Genomic DNA, 26263 nt, shown 5'->3' on the forward strand with positions numbered 1-26263 from the left:
TCCTCCACGCCTCCTCTCTCCTCTCTCTCTCCTCTCTTTCCTGTGGTCGAGCTTGTTTTCCTGACGCGCTCGTTTGTGTTGGAAACCAGCGTCGCATCTGCAGCTCTGACAGCTGCATTCCAGCGGGAGAGAGAGAGAGAGGGAGAAAGAGAGGGAGAAAGAGAGGGAGAAAGAGAGAGGGAGTGGGTGGAAGGAGAGGCGACGGAGAGCAGAGGAGAGAGCAGCAGACGAGGGAGGGAGTCGAGGTACGTCAGCGAGCGGGAGAGTTGATAGCATGAGTGTGTGAGCGAGAGAGAGAGAGTTGATGGCATGAGTGTGAGAGAGAGAGAGAGAGAGAGAGAGAGAGAGACAGACGAGTGTGTGTTCGTCAACACAGGCGGTCAGTGTGCGGTTGTCGGTTCGATTCCCACCCGGAGTGTGTGTTTGCTGGTGCAGGAGGTGCTGCAGCGTCTGCAGAGTCTGGAGCCCATGGCTGAGGAGGTGAAAGGTCAACTGAACGACCTGCTGCAGTTCCAGACGTGTTGCAGTGACTTGAGCTCACCTGTGCAGGTGCAGAGAATCACGGAGCTGATGAGGCAGCAGAACAGGTGAGTCACTGGTGCGACTCGTCTGTTACGACTCGTCTGTTACGACTCGTCTGTTACGACTCATCTGTTACGACTCATCTGTTACGACTCATCTGTTACGACTCATCTGTTACGATTCATCTGTTACGATTCATCTGTTACGATTCATCTGTTACGACTCGTCTGTTACGACTCATCTGTTACGACTCATCTGTTACGACTCATCTGTTACGACTCATCTGTTACGATTCATCTGTTACGATTCATCTGTTACGACTCATCTGTTACGACTCATCTGTTACGATTCATCTGTTACGATTCATCTGTTACGACTCATCTGTTACGACTCATCTGTTACGACTCGTCTGTTACGACTCATCTGTTACGACTCGTCTGTTACGATTCATCTGTTACGACTCATCTGTTACGATTCATCTGTTACGATTCATCTGTTACGACTCATCTGTTACGATTCATCTGTTACGACTCATCTGTTACGATTCATCTGTTACGACTCATCTGTTACGATTCATCTGTTACGATTCATCTGTTACGATTCATCTGTTACGACTCATCTGTTACGATTCATCTGTTACGATTCATCTGTTACGACTCATCTGTTACGACTCGTCTGTTACGACTCATCTGTTACGACTCATCTGTTACGACTCGTCTGTTACGACTCATCTGTTACGACTCATCTGTTACGACTCATCTGTTACGACTCGTCTGTTACGACTCGTCTGTTACGATTCGTCTGTTACGATTCATCTGTTACGATTCATCTGTTACGATTCATCTGTTACGACTCATCTGTTACGACTCATCTGTTACGATTCATCTGTTACGACTCATCTGTTACGATTCATCTGTTACGATTCATCTGTTACGACTCATCTGTTACGACTCATCTGTTACGACTCATCTGTTACGATTCATCTGTTACGATTCATCTGTTACGACTCATCTGTTACGATTCATCTGTTACGACTCATCTGTTACGATTCATCTGTTACGATTCATCTGTTACGACTCATCTGTTACGATTCATCTGTTACGATTCATCTGTTACGACTCATCTGTTACGACTCATCTGTTACGACTCATCTGTTACGATTCATCTGTTACGATTCATCTGTTACGACTCATCTGTTACGACTCATCTGTTACGATTCATCTGTTACGATTCATCTGTTACGATTCATCTGTTACGACTCATCTGTTACGATTCATCTGTTACGATTCATCTGTTACGACTCATCTGTTACGATTCATCTGTTACGACTCATCTGTTACGATTCATCTGTTACGATTCATCTGTTACGATTCATCTGTTACGACTCATCTGTTACGATTCATCTGTTACGATTCATCTGTTACGACTCATCTGTTACGACTCGTCTGTTACGACTCGTCTGTTACGACTCATCTGTTACGACTCATCTGTTACGACTCATCTGTTACGACTCGTCTGTTACGACTCGTCTGTTACGATTCATCTGTTACGATTCATCTGTTACGATTCATCTGTTACGATTCATCTGTTACGACTCATCTGTTACGATTCATCTGTTACGATTCATCTGTTACGATTCATCTGTTACGACTCATCTGTTACGATTCATCTGTTACGATTCATCTGTTACGACTCATCTGTTACGATTCATCTGTTACGACTCATCTGTTACGATTCATCTGTTACGATTCATCTGTTACGACTCATCTGTTACGATTCATCTGTTACGATTCATCTGTTACGACTCATCTGTTACGACTCATCTGTTACGACTCATCTGTTACGATTCATCTGTTACGAGTCATCTGTTACGACTCATCTGTTACGACTCATCTGTTACGATTCATCTGTTACGATTCATCTGTTACGATTCATCTGTTACGACTCATCTGTTACGATTCATCTGTTACGATTCATCTGTTACGACTCATCTGTTACGACTCATCTGTTACGACTCATCTGTTACGATTCATCTGTTACGATTCATCTGTTACGACTCATCTGTTACGATTCGTCTGTTACGACTCATCTGTTACGACTCGTCTGTTACGACTCATCTGTTACGACTCATCTGTTACGATTCATCTGTTACGATTCATCTGTTACGATTCATCTGTTACGACTCATCTGTTACGACTCATCTGTTACGACTCATCTGTTACGATTCATCTGTTACGACTCATCTGTTACGACTCATCTGTTACGACTCATCTGTTACGACTCATCTGTTACGACTCATCTGTTACGATTCATCTGTTACGACTCATCTGTTACGACTCATCTGTTACGATTCATCTGTTACGACTCATCTGTTACGACTCATCTGTTACGACTCATCTGTTACGACTCATCTGTTACGACTCATCTGTTACGATTCATCTGTTACGATTCATCTGTTACGATTCATCTGTTACGACTCATCTGTTACGATTCATCTGTTACGATTCATCTGTTACGACTCATCTGTTACGATTCATCTGTTACGACTCGTCTGTTACGACTCATCTGTTACGACTCATCTGTTACGACTCATCTGTTACGATTCATCTGTTACGACTCATCTGTTACGATTCATCTGTTACGACTCATGTGTTACGACTCATCTGTTACGACTCATCTGTTACGATTCATCTGTTACGACTCATCTGTTACGACTCATCTGTTACGATTCATCTGTTACGATTCATCTGTTACGACTCATCTGTTACGATTCATCTGTTACGACTCATGTGTTACGACTCATCTGTTACGATTCATCTGTTACGACTCATCTGTTACGATTCATCTGTTACGATTCATCTGTTACGACTCATCTGTTACGACTCATCTGTTACGACTCATCTGTTACGACTCATCTGTTACGACTCATCTGTTACGACTCATCTGTTACGATTCATCTGTTACGACTCATCTGTTACGACTCATCTGTTACGATTCATCTGTTACGATTCATCTGTTACGACTCATCTGTTACGATTCATCTGTTACGACTCATCTGTTACGACTCATCTGTTACGATTCATCTGTTACGACTCATCTGTTACGACTCATCTGTTACGATTCATCTGTTACGACTCATCTGTTACGACTCATCTGTTACGACTCATCTGTTACGATTCATCTGTTACGATTCATCTGTTACGATTCATCTGTTACGACTCATCTGTTACGATTCATCTGTTACGACTCATCTGTTACGACTCATCTGTTACGACTCATCTGTTACGATTCATCTGTTACGACTCATCTGTTACGACTCATCTGTTACGATTCATCTGTTACGACTCATCTGTTACGATTCATCTGTTACGATTCATCTGTTACGATTCATCTGTTACGATTCATCTGTTACGACTCATCTGTTACGATTCATCTGTTACGACTCATCTGTTACGACTCATCTGTTACGACTCATCTGTTACGATTCATCTGTTACGACTCATCTGTTACGACTCATCTGTTACGATTCATCTGTTACGACTCATCTGTAATGATTCATCTGTTACGATTCATCTGTTACGACTCATCTGTTACGATTCATCTGTTACGACTCATCTGTAATGATTCATCTGTTACGATTCATCTGTTACGACTCATCTGTAATGATTCATCTGTTACGATTCATCTGTTACGACTCATCTGTTACGATTCATCTGTAATGATTCATCTGTTACGACTCATCTGTTACGACTCATCTGTTACGATTCATCTGTTACGACTCATCTGTTACGACTCATCTGTTACGATTCATCTGTTACGACTCGTCTGTTACGATTCATCTGTTACGATTCATCTGTTACGATTCATCTGTTACGACTCATCTGTTACGACTCATCTGTTACGATTCATCTGTTACGACTCGTCTGTTACGATTCATCTGTTACGATTCATCTGTTACGACTCATCTGTTACGATTCATCTGTTACGATTCATCTGTTACGATTCATCTGTTACGATTCATCTGTTACGACTCATCTGTTACGACTCATCTGTTACGACTCATCTGTTACGATTCATCTGTTACGACTCATCTGTTACGACTCATCTGTTACGATTCATCTGTTACGACTCATCTGTAATGATTCATCTGTTACGATTCATCTGTTACGACTCATCTGTTACGATTCATCTGTTACGACTCATCTGTAATGATTCATCTGTTACGATTCATCTGTTACGACTCATCTGTAATGATTCATCTGTTACGATTCATCTGTTACGACTCATCTGTTACGATTCATCTGTAATGATTCATCTGTTACGACTCATCTGTTACGACTCATCTGTTACGATTCATCTGTTACGACTCATCTGTTACGACTCATCTGTTACGATTCATCTGTTACGACTCGTCTGTTACGATTCATCTGTTACGATTCATCTGTTACGATTCATCTGTTACGACTCATCTGTTACGACTCATCTGTTACGATTCATCTGTTACGACTCGTCTGTTACGATTCATCTGTTACGATTCATCTGTTACGACTCATCTGTTACGATTCATCTGTTACGATTCATCTGTTACGATTCATCTGTTACGATTCATCTGTTACGACTCATCTGTTACGATTCATCTGTTACGACTCATCTGTTACGATTCATCTGTTACGATTCATCTGTTACGATTCATCTGTTACGATTCATCTGTTACGACTCATCTGTTACGACTCATCTGTTACGATTCATCTGTTACGACTCGTCTGTTACGATTCATCTGTTACGATTCATCTGTTACGACTCATCTGTTACGATTCATCTGTTACGATTCATCTGTTACGACTCATCTGTTACGACTCATCTGTTACGATTCATCTGTTACGATTCATCTGTTACGATTCATCTGTTACGACTCATCTGTTACGATTCATCTGTTACGATTCATCTGTTACGACTCATCTGTTACGATTCATCTGTTACGACTCATCTGTTACGATTCATCTGTTACGATTCATCTGTTACGATTCATCTGTTACGACTCATCTGTTACGATTCATCTGTTACGATTCATCTGTTACGACTCATCTGTTACGACTCGTCTGTTACGACTCGTCTGTTACGACTCATCTGTTACGACTCATCTGTTACGACTCATCTGTTACGACTCGTCTGTTACGACTCGTCTGTTACGATTCATCTGTTACGATTCATCTGTTACGATTCATCTGTTACGATTCATCTGTTACGACTCATCTGTTACGATTCATCTGTTACGATTCATCTGTTACGATTCATCTGTTACGACTCATCTGTTACGATTCATCTGTTACGATTCATCTGTTACGACTCATCTGTTACGATTCATCTGTTACGACTCATCTGTTACGATTCATCTGTTACGATTCATCTGTTACGACTCATCTGTTACGATTCATCTGTTACGATTCATCTGTTACGACTCATCTGTTACGACTCATCTGTTACGACTCATCTGTTACGATTCATCTGTTACGATTCATCTGTTACGACTCATCTGTTACGACTCATCTGTTACGATTCATCTGTTACGATTCATCTGTTACGATTCATCTGTTACGACTCATCTGTTACGATTCATCTGTTACGATTCATCTGTTACGACTCATCTGTTACGACTCATCTGTTACGACTCATCTGTTACGATTCATCTGTTACGATTCATCTGTTACGACTCATCTGTTACGATTCGTCTGTTACGACTCATCTGTTACGACTCGTCTGTTACGACTCATCTGTTACGACTCATCTGTTACGATTCATCTGTTACGATTCATCTGTTACGATTCATCTGTTACGACTCATCTGTTACGACTCATCTGTTACGACTCATCTGTTACGATTCATCTGTTACGACTCATCTGTTACGACTCATCTGTTACGACTCATCTGTTACGACTCATCTGTTACGACTCATCTGTTACGATTCATCTGTTACGACTCATCTGTTACGACTCATCTGTTACGATTCATCTGTTACGACTCATCTGTTACGACTCATCTGTTACGACTCATCTGTTACGACTCATCTGTTACGATTCATCTGTTACGATTCATCTGTTACGATTCATCTGTTACGACTCATCTGTTACGATTCATCTGTTACGATTCATCTGTTACGACTCATCTGTTACGATTCATCTGTTACGACTCGTCTGTTACGACTCATCTGTTACGACTCATCTGTTACGACTCATCTGTTACGATTCATCTGTTACGACTCATCTGTTACGATTCATCTGTTACGACTCATGTGTTACGACTCATCTGTTACGACTCATCTGTTACGATTCATCTGTTACGACTCATGTGTTACGACTCATCTGTTACGATTCATCTGTTACGATTCATCTGTTACGACTCATCTGTTACGATTCATCTGTTACGACTCATGTGTTACGACTCATCTGTTACGATTCATCTGTTACGACTCATCTGTTACGATTCATCTGTTACGATTCATCTGTTACGACTCATCTGTTACGACTCATCTGTTACGACTCATCTGTTACGACTCATCTGTTACGACTCATCTGTTACGACTCATCTGTTACGACTCATCTGTTACGATTCATCTGTTACGACTCATCTGTTACGACTCATCTGTTACGATTCATCTGTTACGATTCATCTGTTACGACTCATCTGTTACGATTCATCTGTTACGACTCATCTGTTACGACTCATCTGTTACGATTCATCTGTTACGACTCATCTGTTACGACTCATCTGTTACGATTCATCTGTTACGACTCATCTGTTACGACTCATCTGTTACGACTCATCTGTTACGATTCATCTGTTACGATTCATCTGTTACGATTCATCTGTTACGACTCATCTGTTACGATTCATCTGTTACGACTCATCTGTTACGACTCATCTGTTACGACTCATCTGTTACGATTCATCTGTTACGACTCATCTGTTACGACTCATCTGTTACGATTCATCTGTTACGACTCATCTGTTACGATTCATCTGTTACGATTCATCTGTTACGATTCATCTGTTACGATTCATCTGTTACGACTCATCTGTTACGATTCATCTGTTACGACTCATCTGTTACGACTCATCTGTTACGACTCATCTGTTACGATTCATCTGTTACGACTCATCTGTTACGACTCATCTGTTACGATTCATCTGTTACGACTCATCTGTAATGATTCATCTGTTACGATTCATCTGTTACGACTCATCTGTTACGATTCATCTGTTACGACTCATCTGTAATGATTCATCTGTTACGATTCATCTGTTACGACTCATCTGTAATGATTCATCTGTTACGATTCATCTGTTACGACTCATCTGTTACGATTCATCTGTAATGATTCATCTGTTACGACTCATCTGTTACGACTCATCTGTTACGATTCATCTGTTACGACTCATCTGTTACGACTCATCTGTTACGATTCATCTGTTACGACTCGTCTGTTACGATTCATCTGTTACGATTCATCTGTTACGATTCATCTGTTACGACTCATCTGTTACGACTCATCTGTTACGATTCATCTGTTACGACTCGTCTGTTACGATTCATCTGTTACGATTCATCTGTTACGACTCATCTGTTACGATTCATCTGTTACGATTCATCTGTTACGATTCATCTGTTACGATTCATCTGTTACGACTCATCTGTTACGACTCATCTGTTACGACTCATCTGTTACGATTCATCTGTTACGACTCATCTGTTACGACTCATCTGTTACGATTCATCTGTTACGACTCATCTGTAATGATTCATCTGTTACGATTCATCTGTTACGACTCATCTGTTACGATTCATCTGTTACGACTCATCTGTAATGATTCATCTGTTACGATTCATCTGTTACGACTCATCTGTAATGATTCATCTGTTACGATTCATCTGTTACGACTCATCTGTTACGATTCATCTGTAATGATTCATCTGTTACGACTCATCTGTTACGACTCATCTGTTACGATTCATCTGTTACGACTCATCTGTTACGACTCATCTGTTACGATTCATCTGTTACGACTCGTCTGTTACGATTCATCTGTTACGATTCATCTGTTACGATTCATCTGTTACGACTCATCTGTTACGACTCATCTGTTACGATTCATCTGTTACGACTCGTCTGTTACGATTCATCTGTTACGATTCATCTGTTACGACTCATCTGTTACGATTCATCTGTTACGATTCATCTGTTACGATTCATCTGTTACGATTCATCTGTTACGACTCATCTGTTACGACTCATCTGTTACGATTCATCAATCAACAATTTTCAACTATAATCAAACAATTTTCAACTGTAATCAAACAATTTTCAACTATAATCCAACAATTTTCAACTATAATCCAACAATTTTCAACTATAATCCAACAATTTTCAACTATAATCAAACAATTTTCAACTATAATCCAACAATTTTCAACTATAATCCAACAATTTTCAACTATAATCCAACAATTTTCAACTATAATCCAACAATTTTCAACTATAATCCAACAATTTTCAACTTTAATCAAACAATTTTCAACTATAATCAAACAATTTTCAACTATAATCCAACAATTTTCAACTAGATTCAAACAATTTTCAACTATAATCCAACAATTTTCAACTATAATCAAAATTTTTCAACTTTAATCAAACAATTTTCAACTATAATCAACAATTTTCAACTATAATCCAACAATTTTCAACTATAATCAACAATTTTCAACTATAATCAAACAATTTTCAACTATAATCAAACAATTTTCAACTATAATCCAACTATTTTCAACTATAATCAAACAATTTTCAACTATAATCCAACAATTTTCAACTATAATCCAACAATTTTCAACTAGATTCAAACAATTTTCAACTATAATCCAACAATTTTCAACTATAATCAAACAATTTTCAACTATAATCAAACAATTTTCAACTTTAATCAAAATTTTTCAACTTTAATCAAACAATTTTCAACTATAATCCAACAATTTTCAACTATAATCCAACAATTTTCAACTATAATCCAACAATTTTCAACTATAATCAAACAATTTTCAATTATAATCAAACAATTTTCAACTTTAATCCAACAATTTTCAACTATAATCAAACTATTTTCAACTATAATCAAACAATTTTCAACTATAATCAACAATTTTCAACTATAATCAACAATTTTCAACTATAATCCAACAATTTTCAACTATAATCAAACAATTTTCAATTATAATCAAACAATTTTCAACTTTAATCCAACAATTTTCAACTATAATCAAACTATTTTCAACTATAATCCAACAATTTTCAACTATAATCCAACAATTTTCAACTATAATCAAACAATTTTCAACTATAATCAAACAATTTTCAACTATAATCAAACTATTTTCAACTATAATCAAACTATTTTCAACTATAATCAAACAATTTTCAACTATAATCAACAATTTTCAACTATAATCAAACAATTTTCAACTATAATCAAACAATTTTCAACTATAATCCAACTATTTTCAACTATAATCCAACTATTATCAACTATAATACAACTATTATCAACTATAATCCAACTATTTTCAACTATAATCCAACTATTATCAACTATAATCCAACTATTATCAACTATAATCAACAATTTTCAACTATAATCAAACAATTTTCAACTATAATCAAACTATTTTCAACTATAATCAAACAATTTTCAACTATAATCAAACAATTTTCAACTATAATCCAACTATTTTCAACTATAATCAAACAATTTTCAACTATAATCCAACAATTTTCAACTATAATCCAACAATTTTCAACTAGATTCAAACAATTTTCAACTATAATCCAACAATTTTCAACTATAATCAAACAATTTTCAACTATAATCAAACAATTTTCAACTTTAATCAAAATTTTTCAACTTTAATCAAACAATTTTCAACTATAATCCAACAATTTTCAACTATAATCCAACAATTTTCAACTATAATCCAACAATTTTCAACTATAATCAAACAATTTTCAATTATAATCAAACAATTTTCAACTTTAATCCAACAATTTTCAACTATAATCAAACTATTTTCAACTATAATCAAACAATTTTCAACTATAATCAACAATTTTCAACTATAATCAACAATTTTCAACTATAATCCAACAATTTTCAACTATAATCAAACAATTTTCAATTATAATCAAACAATTTTCAACTTTAATCCAACAATTTTCAACTATAATCAAACTATTTTCAACTATAATCCAACAATTTTCAACTATAATCCAACAATTTTCAACTATAATCAAACAATTTTCAACTATAATCAAACAATTTTCAACTATAATCAAACTATTTTCAACTATAATCAAACTATTTTCAACTATAATCAAACAATTTTCAATTATAATCAAACAATTTTCAACTTTAATCCAACAATTTTCAACTATAATCAAACTATTTTCAACTATAATCCAACAATTTTCAACTATAATCCAACAATTTTCAACTATAATCAAACAATTTTCAACTATAATCAAACAATTTTCAACTATAATCAAACTATTTTCAACTATAATCAAACTATTTTCAACTATAATCAAACAATTTTCAACTATAATCAACAATTTTCAACTATAATCAAACAATTTTCAACTATAATCAAACAATTTTCAACTATAATCCAACTATTTTCAACTATAATCCAACTATTATCAACTATAATACAACTATTATCAACTATAATCCAACTATTTTCAACTATAATCCAACTATTATCAACTATAATCCAACTATTATCAACTATAATCAACAATTTTCAACTATAATCAAACAATTTTCAACTATAATCAAACTATTTTCAACTATAATCAAACAATTTTCAACTATAATCAAACAATTTTCAACTATAATCCAACTATTTTCAACTATAATCAAACAATTTTCAACTATAATCCAACAATTTTCAACTATAATCCAACAATTTTCAACTAGATTCAAACAATTTTCAACTATAATCCAACAATTTTCAACTATAATCAAACAATTTTCAACTATAATCAAACAATTTTCAACTTTAATCAAAATTTTTCAACTTTAATCAAACAATTTTCAACTATAATCCAACAATTTTCAACTATAATCCAACAATTTTCAACTATAATCCAACAATTTTCAACTATAATCAAACAATTTTCAATTATAATCAAACAATTTTCAACTTTAATCCAACAATTTTCAACTATAATCAAACTATTTTCAACTATAATCAAACAATTTTCAACTATAATCAACAATTTTCAACTATAATCAACAATTTTCAACTATAATCCAACAATTTTCAACTATAATCAAACAATTTTCAATTATAATCAAACAATTTTCAACTTTAATCCAACAATTTTCAACTATAATCAAACTATTTTCAACTATAATCCAACAATTTTCAACTATAATCCAACAATTTTCAACTATAATCAAACAATTTTCAACTATAATCAAACAATTTTCAACTATAATCAAACTATTTTCAACTATAATCAAACTATTTTCAACTATAATCAAACAATTTTCAACTATAATCAACAATTTTCAACTATAATCAAACAATTTTCAACTATAATCAAACAATTTTCAACTATAATCAAACAATTTTCAACTATAATCAAACAATTATCAACTATAATCCAACTATTATCAACTATAATCCAACTATTATCAACTATAATCCAACTATTATCAACTATAATCCAACTATTTTCAACTATAATCCAACTATTATCAACTATAATCCAACTATTTTCAACTATAATCCAACTATTATCAACTATAATCCAACTATTTTCAACTATAATCCAACTATTATCAACTATAATCCAACTATTATCAACTATAATCCAACTATTATCAACTATAATCCAACTATTTTCAACTATAATCCAACTATTATCAACTATAATCCAACTATTATCAACTATAATCCAACTATTTTCAACTATAATCAAACTATTATCAACTATAATCCAACTATTATCAACTATAATCAAACTATTATCAACTATAATCCAACTATTATCAACTATAATCCAACTATTATCAACTGTAGTTCATTGGCTGCCACAGGTGTCCGTCAGACGAGGGTCAAAGGTCACGAGGTGAAGGATGCTGACACATCACTCTGCTCGTGTCTTTGTGCTCAGCTCTAATTGCTGCTGTGGACACATTAGTGGCTCTTTGTTCATTTAGTGCTTTTTGTCAACGAACCATTCAATGACTTTTCAAAAGACCAGCAGAAAAGAATGTGACAAACATTCATGTTCATCCCAGTAACTCAGGAGCCTGTGTTTCATGTTATATATATTTATATATATTATATTATAGTAACACAGTAACACAGGAGCCTGTGTTTCATGTTATATATATTTATATATATTATATTATAGTAACACAGTAACACAGGAGCCTGTGTTTCATGTTATATATATTTATATATATTATATTATAGTAACACAGTAACACAGGAGCCTGTGTTTCATGTTATATATATTTATATATATTATATTATAGTAACACAGGCTCCTGTGTTACTATAATATAATATATATATAAATATATATAACATGAAACACAGGCTCCTGTGTTTCATGTTATATATATTTATATATATTATATTATAGTAACGCACTCACTTTATAATAATAAAGATAATAATAATGATAATAAAGGTAATAATAATAAAGAAAATAATAATTATAATAAAGATAATAATAATAATGAAGATAGTAATAATAATAATAATAATAATAAAGATAATAATAATAATAATGATAATAAAGATAATAATAATAATAATAATGATAATAATAATAATAGTAAAGATAATAATAATGATAATAAAGATAATAATAATAATAATAATAAAGATAATAATAATGATAATAAAGATAATAATAATAATAATAATAAAGATATTAATAATAATAATAATAAAGATATGAATAATAATAATAATAAAGATAATAATAATAATAATAAAGATAATAATAATAATAAAGATAATAATAATAATAATAATAATACTAAAGATGGATCATGTTCACGAGTCACGCACCATCTTCACATCTTCTCTCGAGCTGTCATCTCTGGTTCTCTCCACTGTGTTGAACTCTCGCCTCATCATATGTTGCCTCTCACACCCCCTACACCCCTACACCCCCTACACCCCCCACACACACCCCTACACACACCCATCCCCCACCCACGCCCCCCCAACACTCATTGCTTCCACTTCACCCACTTTCCTGCCTCTCCACCTGCCCTCGTCTCATCCCTCGTTCCTCTTTGTGTCGTCCACTAAGAAGAAGACCTGAGACTTTACCTTCAACTCTCTCTCCAGCATCAGCCTTCGCTCGTCCAGGGAATGTCAGAACAAGGAGCGTCTGCTGGAGCAACGGTTCCGAGCCGCTCTGAGGGACTTCCAGCAGTGGCTGGTCAACGCCAAGGTCAGCAGCGCCAAGTGCTTTGACGGACCTCAGAGCCTGGGCGAGGTCAGCGGCGCCCTCCAGAGGATACAGGTACGATCTTACGTGTGATGATGCTGGTCAGTGATGGTAGTTATCTTGTCATGATGCTGGTCAGTGATGGTAATTATGTGGTCATAATGCTGGTCAGTGATGGTTATTATGTTGTAATAATGTTGTTATAATGTTGTAATAATGCTGGTCAGTGATGGTAATTATGTTGTAATAATGTTGTTATAATGTTGTCATAATGCTGGTCAGTGATGGTAATTATGTTGTAATAATGTTGTTATAATGTTGTCATAATGCTGGTCAGTGATGGTAATTATGTTGTAATAATGTTGTTATAATGTTGTCATAACGCTGGTCAGTGATGGTAATTATGTTGTAATAATGTTGGTCAGTGATGGTAATTATGTTGTAATAATGTTGTTATAATGTTGTAATAATGTTGGTCAGTGATGGTAATTATGTTGTAATAATGTTGTTATAATGTTGTAATAATGTTGGTCAGTGATAGTAATTATGTTGTAATAATGTTGTTCGGTGATGGTAATTATGTTGTAATAATGTTGGTCAGTGATGGTAATTATGTTGTAATAATGCTGGTCAGTGATGGTAATTATGTTGTAATAATGTTGGTCAGTGATGGTAATTATGTTGTAATAATGTTGGTCAGTGATGGTAATTATGTTGTAATAATGTTGGTCAGTGATGGTAATTATGTTGTAATAATGCTGGTCAGTGATGGTAATTATGTTGTAATAATGTTGTTCGGTGATGGTAATTATCTTGTAATAATGTTGGTCAGTGATGGTAATTATGTTGTAATAATGCTGGTCAGTGATGGTAATTATGTTGTAATAATGTTGTTCGGTGATGGTAATTATCTTGTAATAATGTTGGTCAGTGATGGTAATTATGTTGTAATAATGTTGTTATAATGTTGTAATAATGCTGGTCAGTGATGGTAATTATGTGGTCATAATGCTGGTCAGTGATGGTAATTATCTTGTCATAATGCTGGTCAGTGATGGTAATTATGTTGTAATAATGTTGTTATAATGTTGTAATAATGCTGGTCAGTGATGGTAAATATGTGGTCATAATGCTGGTCAGTGATGGTAATTATGTGGTCATAATGCTGTTCAGTGATGGTAATTATGTTGTAATAATGTTGTTATAATGTTGTAATAATGTTGGTCAGTGATGGTAATTATGTGGTCATAATGCTGGTCAGTGATGGTAATTATGTTGTAATAATGCTGGTCAGTGATGGTAATTATGTTGTAATAATGTTGTTATAATGTTGTAATAATGCTGGTCAGTGATGGTAATTATCTTGTAATAATGTTGTAATAATGCTGGTCAGTGATGGTAATTATGTTGTAATAATGTTGTTATAATGTTGTAATAATGTTGGTCAGTGATGGTAATTATCTTGTAATAATGTTGGTCAGTGATGGTAATTATGTTGTAATAATGTTGTTATAATGTTGTAATAATGTTGGTCAGTGATGGTAATTATGTTGTAATAATGCTGGTCAGTGATGGTAATTATGTTGTAATAATGTTGGTCAGTGATGGTAATTATGTTGTAATAATGTTGTTATAATGTTGTAATAATGTTGGTCAGTGATGGTAATTATGTTGTCATAATGCTGGTCAGTGATGGTAATTATGATGTCATAATGCTGGTCAGTGATGGTAATTATCTTGTAATAATGTTGGTCAGTGATGGTAATTATGTTGTAATAATGTTGGTCAGTGATGGTAATTATGTTGTAATAATGTTGTTATAATGTTGTAATAATGTTGTAATAATGTTGGTCAGTGATGGTAATTATGTTGTAATAATGTTGTTATAATGTTGTAATAATGTTGTAATAATGTTGGTCAGTGATGGTAATTATGTTGTGATAATGCTGGTCAGTGATGGTAATTATGTTGTAATAATGTTGTTATTATGTTGTAATAATGTTGGTCAGTGATGGTAATTATGTTGTAATAATGCTGGTCAGTGATGGTAATTATGTTGTAATAATGTTGTTATTATGTTGTAATAATGTTGGTCAGTGATGGTAATTATGTTGTAATAATGTTGGTCAGTGATGGTAATTATGTTGTAATAATGCTGGTCAGTGATGGTAATTATGTTGTAATAATGTTGTAATTATGTTGTAATAATGTTGGTCAGTGATGGTAATTATGTTGTAATAATGTTGGTCAGTGATGGTAATTATGTTGTAATAATGTTGTAATTATGTTGTAATAATGTTGGTCAGTGATGGTAATTATGTTGTAATAATGCTGGTCAGTGATGGTAATTATGTTGTAATAATGTTGTTATGATGTTGTAATAATGCTGGTCAGTGATGGTAATTATGTTGTAATAATGTTCTTATAATGTTGTCATAATGCTGGTCAGTGATGGTAATTATGTTGTAATAATGTTGTTATAATGTTGTAATAATGTTGGTCAGTGATGGTAATTATGTTGTAATAATGCTGGTCAGTGATGGTAATTATCTTGTAATAATGTTGGTCAGTGATGGTAATTATGTTGTAATAATGTTGGTCAGTGATGGTAATTATGTTGTAATAATGTTGGTCAGTGATGGTAATTATCTTGTAATAATGTTGGTCAGCGATGGTAATTATGTTGTAATAATGTTGGTCAGTGATGGTAATTATGTTGTAATAATGTTGGTCAGTGATGGTAATTATGTTGTGATAATGTTGGTCAGTGATGGTAATTATGTTGTAATAATGTTGGTCAGTGATGGTAATTATGTTGTAATAATGTTGGTCAGTGATGGTAATTATGTTGTAATAATGTTGGTCAGTGATGGTAATTATGTTGTCATAATGTTGGTCAGTGATGGTAATTATGTTGTAATAATGCTGGTCAGTGATGGTAATTATGTTGTAATAATGCTGGTCAGTGATGGTAATTATCTTGTAATAATGTTGGTCAGTGATGGTAATTATCTTGTAATAATGCTGGTCAGTGATGGTAATTATGGTGTAATAATGTTGGTCAGTGATGGTAATTATCTTGTAATAATGTTGTTATTATGTTGTAATAATGTTGGTCAGTGATGGTAATTATGTTGTCATAATGCTGGTCAGTGATGGTAATTATGTTGTCATAATGTTGGTCAGTGATGGTAATTATGTTGTAATAATGTTGGTCAGTGATGGTAGTTATGTTGTAATAATGTTGGTCAGTGATGGTATTTATGTTGTAATAATGTTGGTCAGTGATGGTAATTATGTTGTAATAATGTTGGTCAGTGATGGTAATTATGTTGTAATAATGTTGGTCAGTGATGGTAGTTATGTTGTAATAATGTTGGTCAGTGATGGTAATTATGTTGTAATAATGTTGGTCAGTGATGATAGTTATGTTGTAATAATGTTGGTCAGTGATGGTATTTATGTTGTCATAATGTTGGTCAGTGATGGTAATTATGTTGTAATAATGCTGGTCAGTGATGGTAATTATGTTGTGATAATGCTGGTCAGTGATGGTAATTATATTGTGATAATGCTGGTCAGTGATGGTAATTATGTTGTGATAATGCTGGTCAGTGATGGTAATTATCTTGTAATAATGTTGGTCAGTGATGGTAATTATGGTGTAATAATGCTGGTCAGTGATGGTAATTATGTTGTCATAATGCTGGTCAGTGATGGTAATTATGTTGTAATAATGCTGGTCAGTGATGGTAATTATGTTGTCATAATGCTGGTCAGTGATGGTAATTATGTTGTAATAATGTTGTTATAATATTGTAATAATGTTGGTCAGTGATGGTAATTATGTTGTAATAATGTTGGTCAGTGATGGTAATTATGTTGTAATAATGTTGTTATAATATTGTAATAATGCTGGTCAGTGATGGTAATTATGTTGTAATAATGTTGTTATAATATTGTAATAATGCTGGTCAGTGATGGTAATTATGGTGTAATAATGCTGGTCAGTGATGGTAATTATGTTGTAATAATGTTGTTATAATATTGTAATAATGCTGGTCAGTGATGGTAATTATGTTGTAATAATGTTGTTATAATAATGTAATAATGCTGGTCAGTGATGGTAATTATGGTGTAATAATGCTGGTCAGTGATGGTAATTATGTTGTAATAATGCTGGTCAGTGATGGTAATTATGTTGTAATAATGTTGTTATAATATTGTAATAATGTTGGTCAGTGATGGTAATTATGTTGTAATAATGTTGGTCAGTGATGGTAATTATGTTGTAATAATGTTGTTATAATGTTGTAATAATGTTGGTCAGTGATGGTAATTATGTTGTCATAATGCTGGTCAGTGATGGTAATAATGTTGTAATAATGTTGGTCAGTGATGGTAATTATGTTGTAATAATGCTGGTCAGTGATGGTAATTATGTTGTCATAATGCTGGTCAGTGATGGTAATTATGTGGTCATAATGCTGGTCAGTGATGGTAATTATGTTGTAATAATGTTGGTCAGTGATGGTAATTATGTTGTTATAATGCTGGTCAGTGATGGTAATTATGTTGTAATAATGTTGTTATAATGTTGTAATAATGTTGGTCAGTGATTGTAATTATGTTGTAATAATGTTGTTATAATGTTGTAATAATGTTGGTCAGTGATGGTAATTATCTTGTAATAATGTTGGTCAGTGATGGTAATTATGTGGTCATAATGCTGGTCAGTGATGGTAGTTATGTTGTAATAATGTTGGTCAGTGATGGTAATTATGTTGTAATAATGTTGTTATAATGTTGTAATAATGTTGGTCAGTGATGGTAATTATGTTGTAATAATGTTGTTATAATGTTGTAATAATGTTGGTCAGTGATGGTAATTATGTTGTCATAATGCTGGTCAGTGATGGTAATTATGTTGTAATAATGTTGTTATAATGTTGTAATAATGTTGGTCAGTGATTGTAATTATGTTGTAATAATGTTGTTATAATGTTGTAATAATGTTGGTCAGTGATGGTAATTATCTTGTAATAATGTTGGTCAGTGATGGTAATTATGTGGTCATAATGCTGGTCAGTGATGGTAGTTATGTTGTAATAATGTTGGTAAGTGATGGTAATTATGTTGTAATAATGTTGTTATAATGTTGTAATAATGTTGTTATAATGTTGTAATAATGTTGTAATAATGTTGTTATAATGTTGTAATAATGTTGGTCAGTGATGGTAATTATCTTGTAATAATGCTGGTCAGTGATGGTAATTATCTTGTAATAATGTTGGTCAGTGATGGTAATTATGGTGTAATAATGCTGGTCAGTGATGGTAATTATGTTGTCATAATGCTGGTCAGTGATGGTAGTTATGTTGTCATGATGCTGGTCAGTGATGGTAATTATGTGGTCATAATGCTGGTCAGTGATGGTTATTATGTTGTAATAATGTTGTTATAATGTTGTAATAATGCTGGTCAGTGATGGTAATTATGTTGTAATAATGTTGTTATAATGTTGTCATAATGCTGGTCAGTGATGGTAATTATGTTGTAATAATGTTGTTATAATGTTGTCATAATGCTGGTCAGTGATGGTAATTATGTTGTAATAATGTTGTTATAATGTTGTCATAACGCTGGTCAGTGATGGTAATTATGTTGTAATAATGTTGGTCAGTGATGGTAATTATGTTGTAATAATGTTGTTATAATGTTGTAATAATGTTGGTCAGTGATGGTAATTATGTTGTAATAATGTTGTTATAATGTTGTAATAATGTTGGTCAGTGATAGTAATTATGTTGTAATAATGTTGTTCGGTGATGGTAATTATGTTGTAATAATGTTGGTCAGTGATGGTAATTATGTTGTAATAATGCTGGTCAGTGATGGTAATTATGTTGTAATAATGTTGGTCAGTGATGGTAATTATGTTGTAATAATGTTGGTCAGTGATGGTAATTATGTTGTAATAATGTTGGTCAGTGATGGTAATTATGTTGTAATAATGCTGGTCAGTGATGGTAATTATGTTGTAATAATGTTGTTCGGTGATGGTAATTATCTTGTAATAATGTTGGTCAGTGATGGTAATTATGTTGTAATAATGCTGGTCAGTGATGGTAATTATGTTGTAATAATGTTGTTCGGTGATGGTAATTATCTTGTAATAATGTTGGTCAGTGATGGTAATTATGTTGTAATAATGTTGTTATAATGTTGTAATAATGCTGGTCAGTGATGGTAATTATGTGGTCATAATGCTGGTCAGTGATGGTAATTATCTTGTCATAATGCTGGTCAGTGATGGTAATTATGTTGTAATAATGTTGTTATAATGTTGTAATAATGCTGGTCAGTGATGGTAAATATGTGGTCATAATGCTGGTCAGTGATGGTAATTATGTGGTCATAATGCTGTTCAGTGATGGTAATTATGTTGTAATAATGTTGTTATAATGTTGTAATAATGTTGGTCAGTGATGGTAATTATGTGGTCATAATGCTGGTCAGTGATGGTAATTATGTTGTAATAATGCTGGTCAGTGATGGTAATTATGTTGTAATAATGTTGTTATAATGTTGTAATAATGCTGGTCAGTGATGGTAATTATCTTGTAATAATGTTGTAATAATGCTGGTCAGTGATGGTAATTATGTTGTAATAATGTTGTTATAATGTTGTAATAATGTTGGTCAGTGATGGTAATTATCTTGTAATAATGTTGGTCAGTGATGGTAATTATGTTGTAATAATGTTGTTATAATGTTGTAATAATGTTGGTCAGTGATGGTAATTATGTTGTAATAATGCTGGTCAGTGATGGTAATTATGTTGTAATAATGTTGGTCAGTGATGGTAATTATGTTGTAATAATGTTGTTATAATGTTGTAATAATGTTGGTCAGTGATGGTAATTATGTTGTCATAATGCTGGTCAGTGATGGTAATTATGATGTCATAATGCTGGTCAGTGATGGTAATTATCTTGTAATAATGTTGGTCAGTGATGGTAATTATGTTGTAATAATGTTGGTCAGTGATGGTAATTATGTTGTAATAATGTTGTTATAATGTTGTAATAATGTTGTAATAATGTTGGTCAGTGATGGTAATTATGTTGTAATAATGTTGTTATAATGTTGTAATAATGTTGTAATAATGTTGGTCAGTGATGGTAATTATGTTGTGATAATGCTGGTCAGTGATGGTAATTATGTTGTAATAATGTTGTTATTATGTTGTAATAATGTTGGTCAGTGATGGTAATTATGTTGTAATAATGCTGGTCAGTGATGGTAATTATGTTGTAATAATGTTGTTATTATGTTGTAATAATGTTGGTCAGTGATGGTAATTATGTTGTAATAATGTTGGTCAGTGATGGTAATTATGTTGTAATAATGCTGGTCAGTGATGGTAATTATGTTGTAATAATGTTGTAATTATGTTGTAATAATGTTGGTCAGTGATGGTAATTATGTTGTAATAATGTTGGTCAGTGATGGTAATTATGTTGTAATAATGTTGTAATTATGTTGTAATAATGTTGGTCAGTGATGGTAATTATGTTGTAATAATGCTGGTCAGTGATGGTAATTATGTTGTAATAATGTTGTTATGATGTTGTAATAATGCTGGTCAGTGATGGTAATTATGTTGTAATAATGTTGTTATAATGTTGTCATAATGCTGGTCAGTGATGGTAATTATGTTGTAATAATGTTGTTATAATGTTGTAATAATGTTGGTCAGTGATGGTAATTATGTTGTAATAATGCTGGTCAGTGATGGTAATTATCTTGTAATAATGTTGGTCAGTGATGGTAATTATGTTGTAATAATGTTGGTCAGTGATGGTAATTATGTTGTAATAATGTTGGTCAGTGATGGTAATTATCTTGTAATAATGTTGGTCAGCGATGGTAATTATGTTGTAATAATGTTGGTCAGTGATGGTAATTATGTTGTAATAATGTTGGTCAGTGATGGTAATTATGTTGTGATAATGTTGGTCAGTGATGGTAATTATGTTGTAATAATGTTGGTCAGTGATGGTAATTATGTTGTAATAATGTTGGTCAGTGATGGTAATTATGTTGTAATAATGTTGGTCAGTGATGGTAATTATGTTGTCATAATGTTGGTCAGTGATGGTAATTATGTTGTAATAATGCTGGTCAGTGATGGTAATTATGTTGTAATAATGCTGGTCAGTGATGGTAATTATCTTGTAATAATGTTGGTCAGTGATGGTAATTATCTTGTAATAATGCTGGTCAGTGATGGTAATTATGGTGTAATAATGTTGGTCAGTGATGGTAATTATGTTGTAATAATGTTGTTATTATGTTGTAATAATGTTGGTCAGTGATGGTAATTATGTTGTCATAATGCTGGTCAGTGATGGTAATTATGTTGTCATAATGTTGGTCAGTGATGGTAATTATGTTGTAATAATGTTGGTCAGTGATGGTAGTTATGTTGTAATAATGTTGGTCAGTGATGGTATTTATGTTGTAATAATGTTGGTCAGTGATGGTAATTATGTTGTAATAATGTTGGTCAGTGATGGTAATTATGTTGTAATAATGTTGGTCAGTGATGGTAGTTATGTTGTAATAATGTTGGTCAGTGATGGTAATTATGTTGTAATAATGTTGGTCAGTGATGGTAGTTATGTTGTAATAATGTTGGTCAGTGATGGTATTTATGTTGTCATAATGTTGGTCAGTGATGGTAATTATGTTGTAATAATGTTGTAATAATGCTGGTCAGTGATGGTAATTATGTTGTGATAATGCTGGTCAGTGATGGTAATTATATTGTGATAATGCTGGTCAGTGATGGTAATTATGTTGTGATAATGCTGGTCAGTGATGGTAATTATCTTGTAATAATGTTGGTCAGTGATGGTAATTATGGTGTAATAATGCTGGTCAGTGATGGTAATTATGTTGTCATAATGCTGGTCAGTGATGGTAATTATGTTGTAATAATGCTGGTCAGTGATGGTAATTATGTTGTCATAATGCTGGTCAGTGATGGTAATTATGTTGTAATAATGTTGTTATAATATTGTAATAATGTTGGTCAGTGATGGTAATTATGTTGTAATAATGTTGGTCAGTGATGGTAATTATGTTGTAATAATGTTGTTATAATATTGTAATAATGCTGGTCAGTGATGGTAATTATGTTGTAATAATGTTGTTATAATATTGTAATAATGCTGGTCAGTGATGGTAATTATGGTGTAATAATGCTGGTCAGTGATGGTAATTATGTTGTAATAATGTTGTTATAATATTGTAATAATGCTGGTCAGTGATGGTAATTATGTTGTAATAATGTTGTTATAATAATGTAATAATGCTGGTCAGTGATGGTAATTATGGTGTAATAATGCTGGTCAGTGATGGTAATTATGTTGTAATAATGCTGGTCAGTGATGGTAATTATGTTGTAATAATGTTGTTATAATATTGTAATAATGTTGGTCAGTGATGGTAATTATGTTGTAATAATGTTGGTCAGTGATGGTAATTATGTTGTAATAATGTTGTTATAATGTTGTAATAATGTTGGTCAGTGATGGTAATTATGTTGTCATAATGCTGGTCAGTGATGGTAATAATGTTGTAATAATGTTGGTCAGTGATGGTAATTATGTTGTAATAATGCTGGTCAGTGATGGTAATTATGTTGTCATAATGCTGGTCAGTGATGGTAATTATGTGGTCATAATGCTGGTCAGTGATGGTAATTATGTTGTAATAATGTTGGTCAGTGATGGTAATTATGTTGTTATAATGCTGGTCAGTGATGGTAATTATGTTGTAATAATGTTGTTATAATGTTGTAATAATGTTGGTCAGTGATTGTAATTATGTTGTAATAATGTTGTTATAATGTTGTAATAATGTTGGTCAGTGATGGTAATTATCTTGTAATAATGTTGGTCAGTGATGGTAATTATGTGGTCATAATGCTGGTCAGTGATGGTAGTTATGTTGTAATAATGTTGGTCAGTGATGGTAATTATGTTGTAATAATGTTGTTATAATGTTGTAATAATGTTGGTCAGTGATGGTAATTATGTTGTAATAATGTTGTTATAATGTTGTAATAATGTTGGTCAGTGATGGTAATTATGTTGTCATAATGCTGGTCAGTGATGGTAATTATGTTGTAATAATGTTGTTATAATGTTGTAATAATGTTGGTCAGTGATTGTAATTATGTTGTAATAATTTTGTTATAATGTTGTAATAATGTTGGTCAGTGATGGTAATTATCTTGTAATAATGTTGGTCAGTGATGGTAATTATGTGGTCATAATGCTGGTCAGTGATGGTAGTTATGTTGTAATAATGTTGGTAAGTGATGGTAATTATGTTGTAATAATGTTGTTATAATGTTGTAATAATGTTGTTATAATGTTGTAATAATGTTGTAATAATGTTGTTATAATGTTGTAATAATGTTGGTCAGTGATGGTAATTATCTTGTAATAATGCTGGTCAGTGATGGTAATTATCTTGTAATAATGTTGGTCAGTGATGGTAATTATGGTGTAATAATGCTGGTCAGTGATGGTAATTATGTTGTCATAATGCTGGTCAGTGATGGTAATTATGTTGTAATAATGCTGGTCAGTGATGGTAATTATGTTGTCATAATGCTGGTCAGTGATGGTAATTATGTTGTAATAATGTTGTTATAATATTGTAATAATGTTGGTCAGTGATGGTAATTATGTTGTAATAATGTTGGTCAGTGATGGTAATTATGTTGTAATAATGTTGTTATAATATTGTAATAATGCTGGTCAGTGATGGTAATTATGTTGTAATAATGTTGTTATAATATTGTAATAATGCTGGTCAGTGATGGTAATTATGGTGTAATAATGCTGGTCAGTGATGGTAATTATGTTGTAATAATGTTGTTATAATATTGTAATAATGCTGGTCAGTGATGGTAATTATGGTGTAATAATGCTGGTCAGTGATGGTAATTATGTTGTAATAATGCTGGTCAGTGATGGTAATTATGTTGTAATAATGTTGTTATAATATTGTAATAATGTTGGTCAGTGATGGTAATTATGTTGTAATAATGTTGGTCAGTGATGGTAATTATGTTGTAATAATGTTTTTATAATGTTGTAATAATGTTGGTCAGTGATGGTAATTATGTTGTAATAATGTTGGTCAGTGATGGTAATTATGTTGTAATAATGTTGTTATAATATTGTAATAATGCTGGTCAGTGATGGTAATTATGTTGTAATAATGTTGTTATAATATTGTAATAATGCTGGTCAGTGATGGTAATTATGGTGTAATAATGCTGGTCAGTGATGGTAATTATGTTGTAATAATGTTGTTATAATATTGTAATAATGCTGGTCAGTGATGGTAATTATGTTGTAATAATGTTGTTATAATATTGTAATAATGCTGGTCAGTGATGGTAATTATGGTGTAATAATGCTGGTCAGTGATGGTAATTATGTTGTAATAATGCTGGTCAGTGATGGTAATTATGTTGTAATAATGTTGTTATAATATTGTAATAATGTTGGTCAGTGATGGTAATTATGTTGTAATAATGTTGGTCAGTGATGGTAATTATGTTGTAATAATGTTGTTATAATGTTGTAATAATGTTGGTCAGTGATGGTAATTATGTTGTCATAATGCTGGTCAGTGATGGTAATAATGTTGTAATAATGTTGGTCAGTGATGGTAATTATGTTGTAATAATGCTGGTCAGTGATGGTAATTATGTTGTCATAATGCTGGTCAGTGATGGTAATTATGTGGTCATAATGCTGGTCAGTGATGGTAATTATGTTGTAATAATGTTGGTCAGTGATGGTAATTATGTTGTAATAATGCTGGTCAGTGATGGTAATTATGTTGTAATAATGTTGTTATAATGTTGTAATAATGTTGGTCAGTGATTGTAATTATGTTGTAATAATGTTGTTATAATGTTGTAATAATGTTGGTCAGTGATGGTAATTATCTTGTAATAATGTTGGTCAGTGATGGTAATTATGTGGTCATAATGCTGGTCAGTGATGGTAGTTATGTTGTAATAATGTTGGTCAGTGATGGTAATTATGTTGTAATAATGTTGTTATAATGTTGTAATAATGTTGGTCAGTGATGGTAATTATGTTGTAATAATGTTGTTA

General features: G+C 32.6%; 1 protein-coding gene across 1 annotated transcript in view; it reads left to right on the forward strand.

The window, feature by feature from the left end:
* Positions 1–26263, forward strand: part of syne1a (spectrin repeat containing, nuclear envelope 1a) — a 253359-nt gene that overhangs the window by 95645 nt on the left and 131451 nt on the right. Inside the window, 2 exon segments of the mRNA XM_087806340.1 lie at positions 436–587; positions 13946–14123. Coding sequence (XP_087662466.1) covers positions 436–587; positions 13946–14123 — 330 coding nt within the window.

The sequence above is a fragment of the Callionymus lyra genome, chromosome 13 (assembly GCF_982586985.1).
Source record: "Callionymus lyra chromosome 13, fCalLyr1.hap1.1, whole genome shotgun sequence".
NCBI classification, from domain to species: domain Eukaryota; kingdom Metazoa; phylum Chordata; class Actinopteri; order Syngnathiformes; family Callionymidae; genus Callionymus; species Callionymus lyra.